At 34.8% G+C, this 17,210-nt stretch overlaps 5 protein-coding genes across 6 annotated transcripts; 2 read left to right on the forward strand and 3 right to left on the reverse strand.

The window, feature by feature from the left end:
- Window positions 1-222: 222 nt before the first annotated feature.
- LOC114527086 (thioredoxin-like) lies at window positions 223-3,194 on the forward strand. Of its 2 annotated transcripts, XM_028548683.1 has the most exons (6): window positions 241-318; window positions 363-413; window positions 1,660-1,767; window positions 2,422-2,481; window positions 2,790-2,855; window positions 3,013-3,194. In XM_028548683.1, the coding sequence occupies exons 2-6, from the start codon at window positions 369-371 to the stop codon at window positions 3,073-3,075; spliced, it is 342 nt and encodes a 113-aa protein (XP_028404484.1). In that variant the 5' UTR covers window positions 241-318; window positions 363-368; the 3' UTR covers window positions 3,076-3,194. The 2 variants fall into 2 exon arrangements, with proteins under 2 accessions (XP_028404483.1, XP_028404484.1); XM_028548682.1 differs by having other exon boundaries at window positions 223-413; window positions 3,013-3,191.
- Window positions 3,195-3,261: 67 nt separating this feature from the next.
- LOC114527084 (solute carrier family 35 member E1-like) lies at window positions 3,262-6,501 on the reverse strand. The gene is made up of 7 exons (XM_028548679.1): window positions 5,867-6,501; window positions 5,336-5,340; window positions 5,157-5,222; window positions 4,850-4,987; window positions 4,621-4,746; window positions 3,889-4,137; window positions 3,262-3,741 (listed from the first exon to the last, which is right to left on the reverse strand). The coding sequence occupies exons 1-7, from the start codon at window positions 6,183-6,185 to the stop codon at window positions 3,637-3,639; spliced, it is 1,008 nt and encodes a 335-aa protein (XP_028404480.1). The 5' UTR covers window positions 6,186-6,501; the 3' UTR covers window positions 3,262-3,636.
- Window positions 6,502-7,193: 692 nt separating this feature from the next.
- On the reverse strand, window positions 7,194-10,091 carry LOC114527085 (vesicle-trafficking protein SEC22a-like). Its single transcript, XM_028548680.1, has 6 exons — window positions 9,849-10,091; window positions 9,075-9,238; window positions 8,744-8,914; window positions 8,480-8,607; window positions 8,209-8,268; window positions 7,194-7,727 (listed from the first exon to the last, which is right to left on the reverse strand). The coding sequence occupies exons 1-6, from the start codon at window positions 10,022-10,024 to the stop codon at window positions 7,527-7,529; spliced, it is 900 nt and encodes a 299-aa protein (XP_028404481.1). The 5' UTR covers window positions 10,025-10,091; the 3' UTR covers window positions 7,194-7,526.
- Window positions 10,092-12,305: 2,214 nt separating this feature from the next.
- LOC114527166 (alpha-1,3-mannosyl-glycoprotein 4-beta-N-acetylglucosaminyltransferase C-like) lies at window positions 12,306-13,796 on the forward strand. The gene has a single exon (XM_028548798.1). It carries the CDS (start codon window positions 12,472-12,474, stop codon window positions 13,405-13,407), a length of 936 nt encoding a protein of 311 aa, XP_028404599.1. The 5' UTR covers window positions 12,306-12,471; the 3' UTR covers window positions 13,408-13,796.
- A 296-nt stretch (window positions 13,797-14,092) lies between these two features.
- Window positions 14,093-17,169, reverse strand: LOC114527164 (serine/threonine-protein kinase NIM1-like). The gene is made up of 3 exons (XM_028548797.1): window positions 16,871-17,169; window positions 16,528-16,796; window positions 14,093-15,145 (listed from the first exon to the last, which is right to left on the reverse strand). The coding sequence occupies exons 1-3, from the start codon at window positions 17,094-17,096 to the stop codon at window positions 14,420-14,422; spliced, it is 1,221 nt and encodes a 406-aa protein (XP_028404598.1). The 5' UTR covers window positions 17,097-17,169; the 3' UTR covers window positions 14,093-14,419.
- Window positions 17,170-17,210: the final 41 nt, after the last annotated feature.

Genomic DNA, 17,210 nt, shown 5'->3' on the forward strand with positions numbered 1-17,210 from the left:
TAAACTGGTTGAATGACTTGAAGTTTAATGTACATAAACGTTTGAATGCAGCTTTGAATGATTCTGGCATAATATGTTATCATTGTCGTGTCCAATAATATACCAATATAGTGATTACATGTTGAGAATTGCAGTGTTAAATTTAAGATAAGCTGCCGTGGACACCTAAAAGTGCTATTGAACGAATTTATGCAAATAACAGTCCGGAAACAAATCTTAAGAGTTATTAAATTCCGCCCATGCCACTCGCTTGTAAACAGCAAATTTCCTTGTCGTTGTTAACCGAGCGTAAAAGATTATATAATCATATTAAACCTAAGTTAACTCCGTACCTAATATCTCCTGGATGAACTGATTTAGTCAATTGAATGAAAGAAATGTCTGAGGGACAAATTACGATCATCAATTCAAAGGTTAGAATCTTTACAATACTAAGTACTAGACAATAGCCATAGCTATACATATTAGCAAGTAGAAAGAGGTACAGTGGATTATTCATTTTAATTCAATGCCTTACTTGAATTGCATTCAACATTGAGGTGTTTGCTTGTGGGAATTTCATATCAGTATTATATCAGGGCATAAATGAATGATTGTTGGAAAGAAACGACGCTTTCCATCGCTCCAAACTGATAACATCACCACCTGCGGTTTGTTGTTTTACTTTAAATGTATATCCAAACTTTTAACTGTATATTTTGAAACATGAGTTTACAGAAGTTAAAGAAACTGAATAAATAAAAAACCCGTAAAATAATTTGATTTGTTTTTGTATTATTAAAAACGTGCTCAATTGAATTCTAGCAGTTTATTTTAGGCTTTTGACTTACTTTGTAGTAGGTTTATAAATTATCCGTTCATTATTTACCTATGAATGTAAATTATCCGTTTTGCTAGGCTTTGGCCATCGTGCATACCGGTGTCGATGACGAGGGGCAATGGGAAGCTTATTTTTTTGTCTTAACACTCAAACTTAAAAAAACCACTATCGGCTACAAACTTAACTGATCATTTTTATAGTAAACTTCAAAGAAATCCTAGTCAATTAACTTTTTAATCCGTTTAATATATGCATGGCTATAAGGCCTTTCTAAAAGCCATGCTTACGTCGTTACGATATGTTTCGAACACATTCAAATAATCTGAGATGTCTTATGAAGAACAAACAACCCTTTTTATACTCTAGACAAACCGGTCAACTTAATATAATGCCGGTCCTGAATACCAATCCCCCCCTCGCCACTATACAGGGTGTCCCAAAAAAAACGAAAACTATTGAAATCACTCATTGTTAAAATTTAAATGCCGTGTGCACGAATTTTAGCCCATGGGGATTTAATGCAACTCAGTAAAATGCTAAATGCTTTGTGTTGCTACAGAAAGGGGACATGTGGAAGGTCATGGTGATTGAGATGCACATTTAAATATTGTTGATAAATATCATTTTCGCGTACGAGCAAATTTTACTGCATCATATGCATGCATAAAAATGCTTATGGCAAACATTTACACACTTGTGGGTCCCAACAGAGTGCTTAGGCATTCAAACTCTAACAATTACATTGTTATGGGTGATTTCAATAGTTTTCGTTTTTTTTGGGACACCCTGTAGTTTATTATCTAAATACTTTAGTAACTCGTGAAAACCTACATAAATAGGAAGAATATGACGATCTGACTTCGGGCAGATCAACAAAGGGTCTGATAGTGGTTGATTTCTCCGCCGACTGGTGTGGTCCATGCAGACAAATAGCACCTACATACAAGGTGAGTATACAAACTGTTTTCTGCATTTTGGCGGCGGCATGCTGGGCCGTATTAGACAGGGGCCGTGGGGGAAGGGGGTGCAGATTCATATTCATATATTCATGTTAGCAGACGGTAAAGACAATCAATTTCAAAAAAACAAATAATGTTGAACGTGAATAATATATAAATATCCCCCAACCGGCGCTTAGCGATCTTCCCGCCTCTGGTTCTATTGTTTTGTGGGCATGTTACAAGAAACAACTCTTACCATTGGCTCGCAATCAATGCAAATTACGTCGTGCGAAGTTCGATGGTTTGAGCCTCATTTACATTGAGTTGAAATAACCAAGGTCTAATGTTGCCTTCATAGCTTGAAAGACCCGCAATACTCGATTATTACAACGTGAATATATATTCACGTGAATATATATTTGCTTGCTTCTGACAGCAACGTTTGCCATAATGAGAGCACCGATCCTACAACACTTTATTGTTTCCGGTCTGAACTATAGTATTCTGCTAACCTATGGATTAGACTAGACTTAAAAATATGGATTTCTGAATCGAAAACTGTAACAATGTCATATTATAGCATAAGAATTTGAAGTAAGCAGTAAGCTTGATCTTCGGTCAAATAAGGAGGCAACTTGATTAACTTTATTTGATTTCTAGCGCCTTTCAAAAGAATTTAAAAAGGTCACGTTTGCTTCTGTTGATGTGGATGAACACGAGGTATAGGCATGGCTAATTGAACTGACAGTGTTCTGGTTCAGTTACAAAATTATTTTTTGCGGTTGGAACAATTTAAACGCAGGCTAAGATTACTTTGTATATATGCGCACAGATGACCACAGACATGGTCAGAAACACTGATCAGTATCATCAATGCTAAAGTCGAATCGTCCTGATAAATTATGCGGCATGTGCAAACCTATATATACGTATTTAAAGGGCCGATAAACAGCATCAGTGATATCTAAAAAATGTTTACTGTAAAACCGTATTTTAAAAAAACTAAGCATTTACATTCGTTAATTTAGGATATAGCGGAAAGGGAAGAAGTGACTGTGATGCCTGTTTTTAGATTTTACAAACACGGAAAAAAGGTAGGAAGAAAATCGTTAATTTTTTTTCAAATCAAAGTAAAGCTGTAGCAACATAGCACTATGATTATGATATACTAAAAGAAAACCACCTACTGACTGGTCAAGCAATCATGCAACATTTTCTCTAGCATTAACAAGTCGTAATTTTCATTTTTAGATCGACCAAGTAACTGGGGGAAATAAAGAACAACTTCGCGAAAAACTGGAAATGTATCAATAAGAAGATTGATTTGTGTCAGAAGTTATTTATTCAATTTAGCACCATAAATATTTATGGTGATTATGTACAGTACATTTTCCTCTCTCGAATAACTTTGCACCAGTACAACCATGTATTAAAGTATAATATAAAGATATAAAACAACAAACATGACTTGCCTTTTATTCAATATGATGGAAAGATTACTAGAAAAAATTACTTTCATTATGTTATTCGCTTCCTGGCTTCACACCTGGGCCAGCATACATGCATGAAGACTCCTAACGCGCTGCCAATGCCGGATGATATGTCCTTATTAATTTAATTGCCCCTTTCATGTAAGAAAGTCATTCTTTATAGTTTATAAAGTGAAGAGAAAAACAAAATAAAGAAGTTTGTCTGTTTATGCAACTAACTTACTATAAATTTACCTCAAAAGGCTCAATTATCATTCCCGCTCCGAGAAAATATCTGTTTATACACTTACATACGTCGACAACGTAAATAGAACTTTATTTATTTATTTATTTATAAAGAATATACTACATTACTACACTAAGTCTAAGGACTAAGGTATATATATCAATACTCGTGAACATTTCCATTGTAATTTAAATATAAATTAGATCGCTTCCTTGCGGTCACTGGCAATAGCAATCCCTTCGCTTTTCGTGCATCAAGTTTTACCTAATAACCAATAATATTCATTTAGAATCGTTTTCCAAATTTTTTCAATTTTTTCATTTGGAATGAAAGACTATATGTGTTTGGGTTTATTATTTAAATATTGCTTTGTATACTTGTCTTAATTAAGATATCAAATAATCTACTTACCTTATTATAAAATAACACACCAAGAATTGCTATCATCATTCCATAAACATTCACAATAGTGACTGGATTCTTAAGAACCAGCAATGAAATTGTAATAACTAAAATCCTCTTTGCAGCTGTACAAACTGAATAACTTAGCGGTGAGACAAGACTAAGAACTGTAAACGACACCATACTTTGGGCAAAATTCAGGAGACCACTGACCAGCAGCGAGACCAAAATCCAAAATGCATCATTCTTTTCATCATTCTAAATTGATCACAAATGCTAAGTGGTGTGTTACAAAGCATGTTACTAATGACTGTAATAGGTTTTCATTTCAATTAGATAGTATCGCACTAAAACCTTTGAATAATAATCACAATATAATTCAATTGTGTATAATGTTTACACATAAAAATTGATCAGGAATTGATCAGGTTGCACCCAGTTAATGAAAACAGTACAGAACAATCTTCTGCTGCCATGCAACCATAAAACACGGTTGTTATTAAGCTACAGTAATTCGTTAAAGCCTAAAACGATACCACAACTTGATAACAATCATGTTCTTATTATTAGGCTGCAACACAACATTGTTCAATCCTGTTTTATCAACTGGAAACAACTTGACAGTTTTGCCATGTTATTTTTTGTCAATGAATTAACAGCCAGTTGAAATCACTATTTATCTTCACATTATGAATAAACACTGAAAGCAAAATTACATTGAAACCAAAACTGTGTACTTACTAAATTTGTTAACTTCATGACATGGACATAGTCATAATAAATCCAGAATGGAATAATAGTTATAACAGAAACTTTTGATATTTCTACTAATAATCTGAGGTGATTCATTTCTAAAGTTTCTAGAACCTGAGAAAAATAAAATCAATAGTCAAGTTACTGGACTCAGAGAACCTGGAAAAATAGCCATGCATTCCAAAATAATATACAGTATACATAATATTGTAATTACCTTTTTTGAATAAATATTTTGTAAAGCAAAACAAATAGTTGACATCAAAGCACTTATAAGTCCAACAATATGAAAGGAGATTTCTGTCATTGTTGCAATTGCAACACCACATATAATTGGGATGAGGGAAAGATAAACCTTAAAATATTAAAGGAATATACTGTTTGAAAAATGGCAAGAGACATTGATAATTGGTTAGGAAAAAAACTATAAAAGTAAAAAACATTACCAAGCAAGACAAGTGCAGATATTCACTGCAGTAACAGAAAGAAAAGTTAGGAGTAGAAAGTTTGCTGTGCTTACATACCTTCCATGAATGCTTCTCTCCAATTATTATTCTGGATAATATCACAGTGAAAATTGGCATCATTCCCTACCAAATTAATGCAGTGGTAAAGTTTTCTCATCCATTTAGAAACAATTTTAGTGTATATTAAATTTAACAACCAGTGCATTACATTTAAGAGATATGTAGTAGCGAATTACCTTTACTGTTGAAGCATGAAGTAAAAATTTCAAATCAGCCAAACCAATGTTTTAATTTGAAAAAAATAAAAAATAATTAGCAATTATACAGCAATAAAAATACAAGGGGTTGCCTGGCATGTAATTTTCCCAGACATGTTATTTATGAAAATGTTATGTCACCCTTTCGTTGCCCCTTCTTTTTGCTTTATTTAAACTATAGTCTTATTTTATTGTACTCTGACTCTTGGGATAAAGAGGATTACTGGTAGATGTTTAAATGCAGGAACTTTGGTTGTGAATGATACTTAACCCAGCAATTTTTAACAATGACCAATTAACTGGTGATAGGGATTTCTCATTTCCCTTGACATGTATGGTAGATTTATGCAATTACACCAACCACTACAACTACACACATACTATATATTGGTATATGGAAACATGTACCAGTCCTGCTGTCAGATTCAATATCTCAACGAGTGAAATTTGTGTCTTTTCTCTACCAAATCATCAAACTACACGGGTTAGAAAGATGTTATAATACCATACCTGTATGAGCATATGAGACAGGAACTTTCCATATTGTAACATGGGCTGACACAGATCCGAATACTCTGCCCAAACCCAAGGGAACAATTAGTTGAAAAAACGTCCTGGATGGTATCTTTTGCTGCCCAGGAACCTTCCAAACATCAAGAAGCGGGCCGAGATAGACAGCAGACGAAAAAAGATGTATTAAGGACAACGAAATCGGGTGTGGAAACTGAGTTAGCAATTTCTTGTTGATAATATTGTTGAGAGAACTTATTGAGTACCATGTTAAACATAAGAGACCTATTCGTATCTTTTCATTCCATTCTCTCACCATTTTCGCATGTCATGTTGTATGAATATATTTCAATACAACATTACCATTATTGTCGGGTCATAACTTTATGCCACGTCAACTTATTTCTCGCGGGACTAAAAACGTGGCGTACGCCGTAATGGCGTTTAGATAAAACGTGTTTTAATTCATATCCGTTCACTCCATTCACACACAACTCCTGTCAATCAATACAAGAGGATTACATAAAACCATTCACGTCTAAATACTATGCAGTGCACTCAGAAAATTACTACAAATACGTACAAATACGACGTTGCAAGAATGACAAGAATGACACGTTTTGAACGAAAATCAGTTTTACTGATTCGTGTCCAGGCCCTGAAATGAGGGGAAACGGTGCATCTTGGGATTTGGGAATGATTTGTAGTGGTGGGCGATACTGGGATTTTATGATTCGATACGATATCGATATTTTTTTATCGATATTTTCGATACGATACCGATATCGATACTGGCACTTTTCACCTAATTTATGCAGATCGTGGTCTTCCCACTGTCAGTGGGTCTTCCTCGCAGCCTCCTGTTCTCGGGTTCCCAGTCGATCTCAATCGGTGGGCAGCGTGAAGAACACTGAAGAATGCTTCAAAGGTCTATAACACTCCATGTAATCCTCACGTAACCTAATATCGAAATCATCGATACTGAAAAATAGTATCGATACCAACAACCAAATTCTTAGTATCGGAAGTATCGATATTTTAAAGAAATATCGCCCACCACTAATGATTTGATTTCAGAAAGTGAAACTTCCAAGGCGCTTTTATATTATGTTATATACATAATATCCTGGAAACTTCACATCCGCCGACACTAACTTGACTATTTTTACACTAGAAATTAATATTTTTAAAGTAAGAAGTGACTGAAATAGTTGAAAGCACTTCTCGACTTCAGAACAGGCAAATGTTTCAGCAAAAGTCACAAGCATAAATTGCCCGACTTATCACTTATTTCAGCAAAAATTGCAGAACAAACATCACGAAATTATGGATTTCAGTTTCTTCATTTACTATGCCATACCCTCGTCGCTACTTATGCATCAGTCTATTTTTAACTATTATATTTTGTATTTTTGTTATAATAAAAACATGATATATTACGTTATGTATTTCTACTTTCTCAAAGGCATCTATTTCTCTTTACGTCTAGCTTAGCTGTGTATTTGCACTGAGTTGGTGCCGTAGCCATCTTAAATAGGTCTAAATATTAAGCCAAGATTACAGCTAAATATAATTCAGATGGACATGGTCAAGATGTAAAAAAATTGCCAAGAGTTTTATGCGTAATTTTAACAGTTTTTTTATTCTACACAGACACTGATTAAACATTATAATCCGGAGGCTTAACAGCGATCTGTCTTTGGCGTATTTGGTATAAAGCAAGTAATGTGACTGAACAGTGGAAAAGGACTTGAAATATGTTTCTATAGTTTCGCAGATAATAAATAATAACGAGAAGAAGACCGCCCAATGTATATGCTACGAACACCTTTAACTTCAGAGGTAACAATAACAGGTAAAACTAGAAAAAAGAAGCATTTTTTAAATGTGGAATGAATAGTTAACACTTTTGAGGGAACCAACAAATAAATTACGTTTATTTTTTAGAAATCCAGAGCAACACTAGATGGAGAACAGGGGGACATTAGAAAGAGAGCGTCTGGAAGGAACATTAGAGAGAAAGAGAGTATCCAGAAGAACATTAGAGAGAGAGTATCCAGAAGGAACATTAGAAAGAAAGAGAATATCCAGAACGAACATTAGAGAGAGAATATCCAGAAGGAACATTAGAAAGAGGGAGAGAGAAATAATGAAGAAAAATATTAAACAGCATCCAAGAAGAGAACAATAGAGAATACGTAGCCAGAGAGTAAACATTGGAGAGCAAATTTCTTTAATTAGAGAGACCCTTAGCGGGGACATCCTGGAGCAACCAAGAAAAGCATAGTAGGTACATTGAAGGAAACTAATGATGAAATCCAGTTTTCACTAATAATACATACCAGCAAAACATCAATTAATGCACCAAGAAGAAATGCTAATGCTGCTATAACACTATGATCCTGTGAAAAAAAGAGAAAAAAATACTTTTTTTGGAAGTTGTATGTTCATATCTGTTGCTTGAAATTAATCTTATATAGTCCAGCTTTAAATTACAGAGATAAGCCTAATAAATAGTCCCATCCAGTTTGAAATTATGTGAACCATGGCACACACTATGTCCATGTTAAACTTTGCAAACGGTTGACTTAAATAATCAAATAACAAGTTTACCTCAGTTTCAGCTCCATAATAGGCAAAAAGTGGAAAAAATCTGAGAATATTTAAAAAAGCACAAACAAGACAAAGTGCTCCAGATAGATACCCCAGCCATGTAAGAGGCACAACCATGTGAACTTTACCTAAAAAATAACATATTTTTAATTCCATGTCCTTTATGCTTAATTTAACCAACTTATTGTTTCAAGGTTATTTAGAATTAAACTCCTTGTAACAATACTTTACATATTACAAACAAATAAAATAATAATATAATACCACTGCTCTTATATTTAGTTTCTGTAACTCCATTAGTTTGCATCAATTCAGAACTTTTTATTTCATAAGGTGGGCTTTGCTTCAGATCTTCACTAATGTCATTCACATTGATCCTGCTTGTTAAGCTGTTTGTATTTGAATATCTTTGCTTCAACTTTTGAATGAACATATCTGTCCAAAAAATATAATTTCTATAATTATGCTTTTTCCTAAAATTTTATCTCATCCATTTTGCAAAATTGCCAATATATATATATATATATATATATATATTAATATATATATATATATATATATATATACTAAAAACATGTACGCAACAATAGCATACCAAACTCAACAAATGTGTAAGGCCGTTTAGCTCTCTGAATATCTTCATTTTTGTACTGAAGAAGAAATTCTCTCTGTAATTCAGTTAGGAAACTGAATGCCAGTATTTCTGGATATTGACTGCTACATATCATCATGGTACATAATGATCCAGTTCGTATAAAACTATAAAACAAGATTATAGTTTTCATATACATGATATATTGATTCTATACTCTTCTATATTTAATACCATTTGGAGACTGACATTTTTAGAATCTTGTTTTCTCACAAACCAGGCAAAAGAGTATGAAATGGCAAATGCACACCCAAGAGGCTAAGAATGTTTTCATGCAAGTTGATTGCGCACTTGAGTAAAAATCAAATTATTGTATGCTGTAAGTTACTGAATTAAAGTATTCTGATCAAAATATCAATAACTCTGCAAGGGCCACCACTGATAATCATGAGTCACATATAATTTCCTAATCAAACTAACAATGTTAAGTTCACAATGCATTACTTCATAGGCAACCACAAACTTGCATGCACAACTCAAAGTTTGCTTTGTATGCCTGAGATCTCATCAAAAACTACCATACTCTGCAGTCTGGTATAAATGTAAAAATTTTTATCTGGTACGTAAAATCAGGCATAGCAGCAAATTTTGAATTCTAAAATAAAAATCTCATTTACTGCTTCACAACTCCCAAAAAAAATCTTAAATTCACATGATATCATATAAATCATGGCTCAAATAATTTCTATGTTAGTGTACAATTACACAAAGACTTACTGTATGCAATATGTACCAATCTTAGTGGTACATCTTGCTGGAAGTTGACCGACCTTTCTTGATAGTAACTTCAGACGTTTTTTACTTTCTTTCACCTCGAATGTTGTATCAAGGTCTGTTGAAGCTGAAAGGGCAAGACCATCGTTTACTCGTATCAACGTTGCAAAATATATCATTATTACCACGTAAAAAACATTTAGTCTACCGGGCGCATGAAGCAAAACGTTTCAAAACATTGACCCAAAATCGAACAACAAAAGAACAACATGAATATGGAAACCCGTTGGATAATGTATGACAAATTGGGATGATGGGGAACATTTATTTAGCATTACGTTACCAAAGATGACGGTGAAAATTTAAAAATCAATGAAAAAAGGCTTTGACCACAGTGGGAGTCTTGTCAGAAGAACATATTCTTCCTAAAGGCCGTGTTACACCATGCAAGTTAACATCTCTTAAAATTAGAGTTGCATTGCAAGTTGCAAAGAAAATTGCATAGTGTAACAGCACCTTTAAAAATAAATTAGGGCTTTGCTTTTGAAGCCCGGTCACGCCCACATGAGCAGATTTTCAAAGGACGTTGCGTTGTATTCAAACAGTTTAAAGAGTTTTCAAATCGGTCCCCTAAAGCTTTCTGGACTACGGCACCTTCGCGTTTTCAAATTTATAATCAAAGGTCTCAATGAGACGACTCACGGATACACGATACATAGCCGATTAATAGTGTTGGTTAGTAGACTAACCTCTGTGCACACGGGCGTTGTTTTCGAGCGTTTTCAAAGTCATTTTTGCCTATTTTGTTGTTTAGACGCCAGTCCAGACGATCCTAGGGAAATATTTGCTTAATATGTTGAATTAGCTTAAATTTTTATTGTAAACCATTTTGATATGAAAACGAACAAACGCACGAAAACATTACCGTGTACCTATGAACGCTATGAACACTGAATTCAGTAAATTTGGGCGATAAAAATCATAAAATGCTATCAGTATGGTTGAGTTGTAAATAAATAACAAATAGCCCATTTTCATTCTTCACAGACATAAGCTCTTACTACACGTCCTGCGCTATGAACAATGCATGTAATTACATAAAAACGTGGCATTCCGCGAGTTATCAAACATTTTCTACCTGGCAACCATTAATTCTGATTGATAGGCCTACATATTATTCTTTAGCTTTTTTTGTAGTGATATTGATTGTGCTATTGATTGTGATCCTGCAAAAAAATTTTATCACGAGTATCCACGAGGATATCTCCCGCCTACAATTATTGTGTGAATGCTGTAAAAGGAAACATACTGAAATGGTTCGCAAAGGACGGCACCGAAAGATCTACACATTGACAATATTTTTGTCCCTCATTGTCAACATTTTCTACACGTTTACAGGTGAGACGCTCTCTCGTGGCGTGCGAGTTAAGACTTGAGTGATGAGACTGCCGCGATGATGAGACTGAAATCTAATTGTAATCTACCCCATGATATACAACTTTGTCTACTTTTGGTATTATGCATGGTTAGCACACAAACTATCCGATTTTGGTATCTAATCAGGCCTAAAAATACCAAGTTAAATTTTGTCCAGAAACCTTTTGTCGTATTGACGTGATAATATCAACCAGGTATCTAAATTCATATATCAAAAAAATTGGATAAACCTATAGGCTATAGAGTATGATAGTTGAGTGGTGATACGTAGGCTACTGAACAATTTCATTTATTTAAGCTTTAATTGCCCCAACGAGAATACGAGACCAAGACTAAACTTGTAGTATACTCTTTTTAACTAGCCATAAACGAGCCGTTTAATGGATGCAAAAACTTTTTAATAAAAGAAAACCAAACATCAGAAAGCACAGTTGAAGACTGTGAAGACATCATAAAGCGCAACTGCAAGAAAAGCGACGCTACAACACAGAAGTCACACTTGGAAAATGATCTTGTTCTCGGCAAATTTAAACAAAATAAAAGTAAGGATTTTAAACCATTATATATTTTGTTGAAGTATAGTATATTGTAAATTGTGATTTTTAGCACTTCACTCGATGCATGTAAATTCTAGGGGTTTAAACCATCTTAATGAGTGCCAAGAGCATTGCACCGGCATCGCAAAAAGCGCGGTTCGATTCCTGCGATTTTCCATCAACTGTTCCTGGCTTGAATTTGAAGTGTGTATAATTCCACTCGAAATTAAGACCCTTTAAACCCCTATAGTATATTGTAGTGTTAAGGTTCATATATTCGACGCAAGATTCCACTATATATATATAACCAACCTTAATACCTTCATTTTCAGGAGATTTTATATGATACATGGTGGTAAAAAAGTAAAAGCATGGTTTTCGTGTTTGGATGACTTCATCCAAACACGGGCTTCAACCAATCAGAACACGCGTTGTATAGTATGTTATTTTATAATACGAATTTATCAATCTTACTTGCAGGTTACCTCACAGTTGGCTACATACATACAGGAAATTGTAAAAATTCAGACAGTTTAGAAAATTCTCTTGGATCTTTATTTTCAAACATAAAAAAGACACATGAAAATGCAATATCAGTTGTAGTTCTCTTGCAAGATTGCCCTGAAGCAGAAACGACACGCTTTGTTGATAAAATGTACACAAGATACAAATATTGGATCGAAAACAAAGTTTTTCAGGTTGTTAAAACACCGGAGTGTTTTACAATCAATACGAACGACAAAAGCCAGTACTGGGAAAAACTCACTTCTCATAGTCAAGCGTATATTAAAAAAGCAAAAACTCTCATCAGAGATATGGCATTCATGTGGACAGTTTCTTCCATCCAATCGGATTACTTCATTCAATTCACAAAAGACGTAAAGGTTGAAGGTGATATCCTGTCTCCCCTACAGACCTTTCAGGGAAACTGGACTGCAAGTCATTGGATGTGGGCCGAAACTTTTAATGGACTTTTACCAGGTAGAATATATAAAACGAAGAGCTTTATTGAGCTTATTGAAGTTCTTGACATATTTGGAAGTTATCTTCCAATCAATCTTATATTGGAAGTCTACGCTAATAATTTACGTACATCACGTGGCGTATTTCGGATAAAATTACCAATCCGTCGTAATTTTCTCTTTAACGCTGACAATCCTGCTGCACTGCTGACGACTTCACTTACCCAGGGAGGCAAAGTGAAGCTTCAAGATTTCTACGACTATCGCAAAGGTTATTTCTGGGCACGGACACCCAAACAAGGAGACTATATATTAATTAAATTTACGGCTTTTGTCCAAGTAAAAAGAGTGTTAATCAAAACAGGAGGTTATCTGTATGAGGACGTTTTTCCAGGTGGAGTAGTGTCAGTTATATTCAAAGATGGGACCAACGATGATTTACAATTATGTCAAAAGACAGGAAAATTTCAAGCTCTGGTTAAATTAGAGGAACCGAGTGTCGAAATAACTGGAAGAAAAATAACCAGCGCCGCAATTTGTTGTATCAAAATTGAAGTTGATCCTGTGAGATCAAAAGAGCATAGCTCGTGGATTCTCATTAGAACTATCGCAGTATTCACTAAATAACATTTTGGGCGACGTTTCTTCATTTTAATAATTTTCGTTTCTGCGAGTGATGAATGGCGAAGAGCCCCCTCATGCAGTGGTTATTCTGATTGAATCATCGCATTTGATTTGTTCAAGCTTCCTCGAAGTAGCGGTGGCATAGTGCCGGAATTCAAAACTGCTAATATCAGTATCATTATTATAGTCGTCATATATATCATGCGAGTATAGCATTATTATAGTAAAGTATACCATATACCACCAAAGTTACTATAGCGAAAATTAACAATTTTTTTCGTCATAAATAAATTGGGTGTTAATAAATATATATACAGTCACTAATAAATTGGATAAGTATACAAATATACATTGTCATAGACAATTATAATAACGATTAATCGCAATTCACATCAAGCATGGATACAATTCTTCATGGCATCAACTATGGTATCACAATATTCTAGTTATTGAGGTTCATGTTATCATTGAACCAAATCTACTGAGAAAAAGACTGATTTATATCACAAGCTCTACGCTTTCTTGCATGATGTGCACTGCAATCATATATTCGTCATGAATGAATCAAAACGAAGACTTGCAAATTTAAATAATTAAAATATAAATTTAAAACTCAGATTTAGAATTAAAAACTGCATGATGCTTCATTTGATTCTATCGCATTCAACTATGGACACTTCATCATTAATTATCTGTGCATTTAGGCACCAGTCCGTCTCCTGATCAGCTGATCTTGGACTCATTGTTATTATTTAGGGATTTTTAAACCCATTTCAATTTTTCATTTGTCGCGTCCTAGACCCAACAAACCATATGTACTCATCCACCCTTTGATTCCAAAGGTTTTTTCACTGTATATCTTACATTCATGGCATGTTCCACATCTGTTCCACAAAAACAAGTCGCAACCTTATTACTGCATGATTACATGTACAAAATTGCCTTATTCTAAACAAGTAATATTTTCTGTTTGTTGCATCGTGCCTGGGTTTTGAAAACTTCAGTTTATGTCTACCTACAGAATTACACAAACTTTTGACTTTCGCTGTTTTGGTGTGATACACTCGTCATCGTCAATTTTCGTCAAAGCGTTCTGGTTTAACGGATTTTCGAGCTCTGATTTCCGTTTCTGAATTCTGTGCAGAACTACCCGATAGGTTCCAGTCACGTTGCTTCTGACATCCATATTAGTATCAGAACTATCCTCAAAAGCCATCCCTAGTTCCTCTAAAGAGCATCTTGCCTCTCGTTCTTCTTCATTGCACGTGTCAAGTGCAGGAGCATGTTTATTGTATTTCTCATCTTCTAACGGAAACGTTTCACCTTGCAGCCATCTCGAATTCTTAATCTGTTGAATTGTCAGTCTATCCTTAGGAATCAATTGTAAGATTTTCCTTATTAAATATTTGCAACTGTCTGTTAAAAAGTCTGGCATGAAGTACATGCCATCTAAAATGGATTTTTTCAGTTTGCCAACTGTTTCAGCACGGAATGGCATGACTCCAGTGACCATGAAATACAGTAGAATTCCCAACGCCCATATGTCAACACACGGTCCAAAATAAAACTCATCTTTAAACAGTTCTGGTGCGGCATAAGGTGGTGAACCACAGAACGTGTTTAAGGCTGCCTCTGCGGAGGCAGATGTACTGAAACCAAAGTCACCAACTTTAACCACACAAGTACCTGATATAAACACATTCTCGGCCTTCAAATCACGATGAATGATATTTTTTCTGTGCTAAAGGCAAAATGAATAAAATCGGTGTGAACAATGGAATGTCAGTAAAATGGGCAAGGCAGATGTCGCATGATACAGGTATAAGACTTCGCGATAGCACGCACTGCAAATAACGTCAAACCAGAGCGCTTATATATAGATCGACCTGACGAAATTTTGCATTGCCAGGAACTAGCAGCTGGCATAACTTTCATAACGTGCATAAGACATTTTTTTCTATATTATTTCTGTAGTTGTACATCAGAGCGACTGCATGTAGAAACATAACTGAATATTGTCAGTTTACTATTGTCTATGCCTATATGGATATTCGTTTCCGAAATTCTTCTTAGCTGGAGTTAAGCCTTTCGTTTCAAACTTGGTCGTTGCCCGTCATTGTCTTGACAGGTGGCGGGTGTAATAGAATGTTTCTCATAGGTTAGTAAAGACTGATTTGCATACAAAACAAGAAATGATAAATTTAAACTTTAACACCGTCAGTGTCGGCTGGGTAGAATTACAGTTATTTGGTAGAATTACAGTTACAAAATGGTTACAATAAGATATGAAAAGAATAGCTTTTATGCGGCGACACGCGGCTTCTTAATCAGTTCATACCGTCAACGACAACGCGGCCTAATATCTCCCAGAATGAAAATCTCTCTTATACGAAAATCTCTCATTTATCTCAACAGTGAATTTATAAGAAAAGCGATTCATAATGCAATCTAATTTCACTCGACTCATAAAGCTAACTTAAGTTACGAAAGAAACCAAGTCAGCCTAGCCCTAGGTACCTTTTTATATGCAAATGAAACCTTGTGTGGGATATTGGACGACTTTATAGTTAACAAACGCAAACCGTCGGCAATACAATATAGGAAACTATATATCGGCTTTAAGTGCTTTCTGTGTTTGTGAATTAAATTGAAGATTCGTAGATATTCGTATACGGGACAGGGATGCAGATTCAGTGCCATGGCGATGTTTCATATATGGTCCATATAGACTATTTTATAAAAACTCAGACACTTGGCTTGGAGCATCTAATAAAGCACACAAGTCGCAATTGTGTTGAGAAAAGTCATTAGGCATTTAATTAATAAGGAAATCTTTTAGAAATTTGCGTTAGAAAAATCAAATGTAACAATTAATATCGCTAGGTGTAAAATCTCTAGTCTAACATTTGTTATTTATTGCAATAAGAAAATTCGAATTAGCGTTGGTTATTCGTTCATTTTAATGTATACATTACAATAAACGGCTATGGAAACCAAGAGTACTTTGCATAAGACGATAAGTTATTCTGACATCGGTTACGAAGCGGTTGCTTACGGCAATAAATTTAGCGATCTAGTACACATAAGGAATGATACAACACATCTACCTTACATACAACTTACCATATGATCTAATGCGGCAACTATCTGAGAAAAAATTCGTTTAGTTGTTTTCTCTGCAAGTTTGCCTTCGGTAGATATTTTTGTAAACAATTCTCCGCCGTTGGCAAACTCCATAACAAGATGTAGTTTCGTAAGAGTCTCTATAACCTCGTACAATCTTACTATATTTGGATGGTGTAGATGTTCCATCGAAGATATCTCCCTAGAAAGAAGCCGTTGTGTTTTGCCATCCAGTTTAGTTTTGTCGTAAATTTTAATTGCCACTTTATCTAAAGATAAAATATTCTTTTATAACTGCATGTTAAAACATCAAATTATCTCACTAAAATCTGAACAAATGTACCTCTGGTGAGACAGTGAAGTCCCATTTTTACGCGGGAAAAATTCCCGCTTCCCAAATCCCCGCGTAACCGATACAACCCTATCCGTTTCCCCAGAGCTATTTCCTTTAGATATCGTTCATCGTTGTTCACATCGTTGCAGACTTTCTCGTATGGGGTCAGCTTTTTCTCCTTATCCGCATCATTTTTCTTGGCCTGTGGTGGTGTTGTAGACGAATCTGTTGTCATTTTCTGGTGAAATCGCGACTATTTCCCAGCACATAGCGAGGAACATCATGTCGCCATGTTACTGTCCGACGGTCCTTCAATTATTAACAAACACGTCGCCATGGCGATCAGCAC

The sequence above is a fragment of the Dendronephthya gigantea genome, unplaced genomic scaffold (assembly GCF_004324835.1).
Source record: "Dendronephthya gigantea isolate DGI-Jeju-01 unplaced genomic scaffold, DenGig_1.0 000043F, whole genome shotgun sequence".
In the NCBI taxonomy this organism is placed as follows: Eukaryota; Metazoa; Cnidaria; class Anthozoa; order Malacalcyonacea; family Nephtheidae; genus Dendronephthya; species Dendronephthya gigantea.

Excerpts from the sequence above, each read along its gene's own strand:
- LOC114527086 (XM_028548682.1), top strand. The coding sequence starts at position 369 with ATGAAAGAAATGTCTGAGGGACAAATTACGATCATCAATTCAAAG. Across the intron at positions 2,482-2,789 it reads TTGATGTGGATGAACACGAG|GATATAGCGGAAAGGGAAGA; the intron begins GTATAGGCATGG and ends TCGTTAATTTAG. Across the intron at positions 2,856-3,012 it reads TTTACAAACACGGAAAAAAG|ATCGACCAAGTAACTGGGGG; the intron begins GTAGGAAGAAAA and ends TTTCATTTTTAG.
- LOC114527085 (XM_028548680.1), bottom strand. The coding sequence starts at position 10,024 with ATGATATATTTTGCAACGTTGATACGAGTAAACGATGGTCTTGCCCTT. Across the intron at positions 8,608-8,743 it reads AACTAAATATAAGAGCAGTG|GTAAAGTTCACATGGTTGTG; the intron begins GTATTATATTAT and ends GTTATTTTTTAG. Across the intron at positions 8,269-8,479 it reads ATTATGGAGCTGAAACTGAG|GATCATAGTGTTATAGCAGC; the intron begins GTAAACTTGTTA and ends TTTTTTTCACAG.
- LOC114527166 (XM_028548798.1), top strand. The coding sequence starts at position 12,472 with ATGTACACAAGATACAAATATTGGATCGAAAACAAAGTTTTTCAGGTT.
- LOC114527164 (XM_028548797.1), bottom strand. The coding sequence starts at position 17,096 with ATGACAACAGATTCGTCTACAACACCACCACAGGCCAAGAAAAATGAT. Across the intron at positions 16,797-16,870 it reads ACTTCACTGTCTCACCAGAG|ATAAAGTGGCAATTAAAATT; the intron begins GTACATTTGTTC and ends TTTTATCTTTAG. Across the intron at positions 15,146-16,527 it reads TTGCCGCATTAGATCATATG|CACAGAAAAAATATCATTCA; the intron begins GTAAGTTGTATG and ends TTTTGCCTTTAG.
- LOC114527084 (XM_028548679.1), bottom strand. The coding sequence starts at position 6,185 with ATGGTGAGAGAATGGAATGAAAAGATACGAATAGGTCTCTTATGTTTA. Across the intron at positions 4,747-4,849 it reads AAAATATTTATTCAAAAAAG|GTTCTAGAAACTTTAGAAAT; the intron begins GTAATTACAATA and ends TATTTTTCTCAG. Across the intron at positions 4,138-4,620 it reads TCATGAAGTTAACAAATTTA|AATGATGAAAAGAATGATGC; the intron begins GTAAGTACACAG and ends TGATCAATTTAG.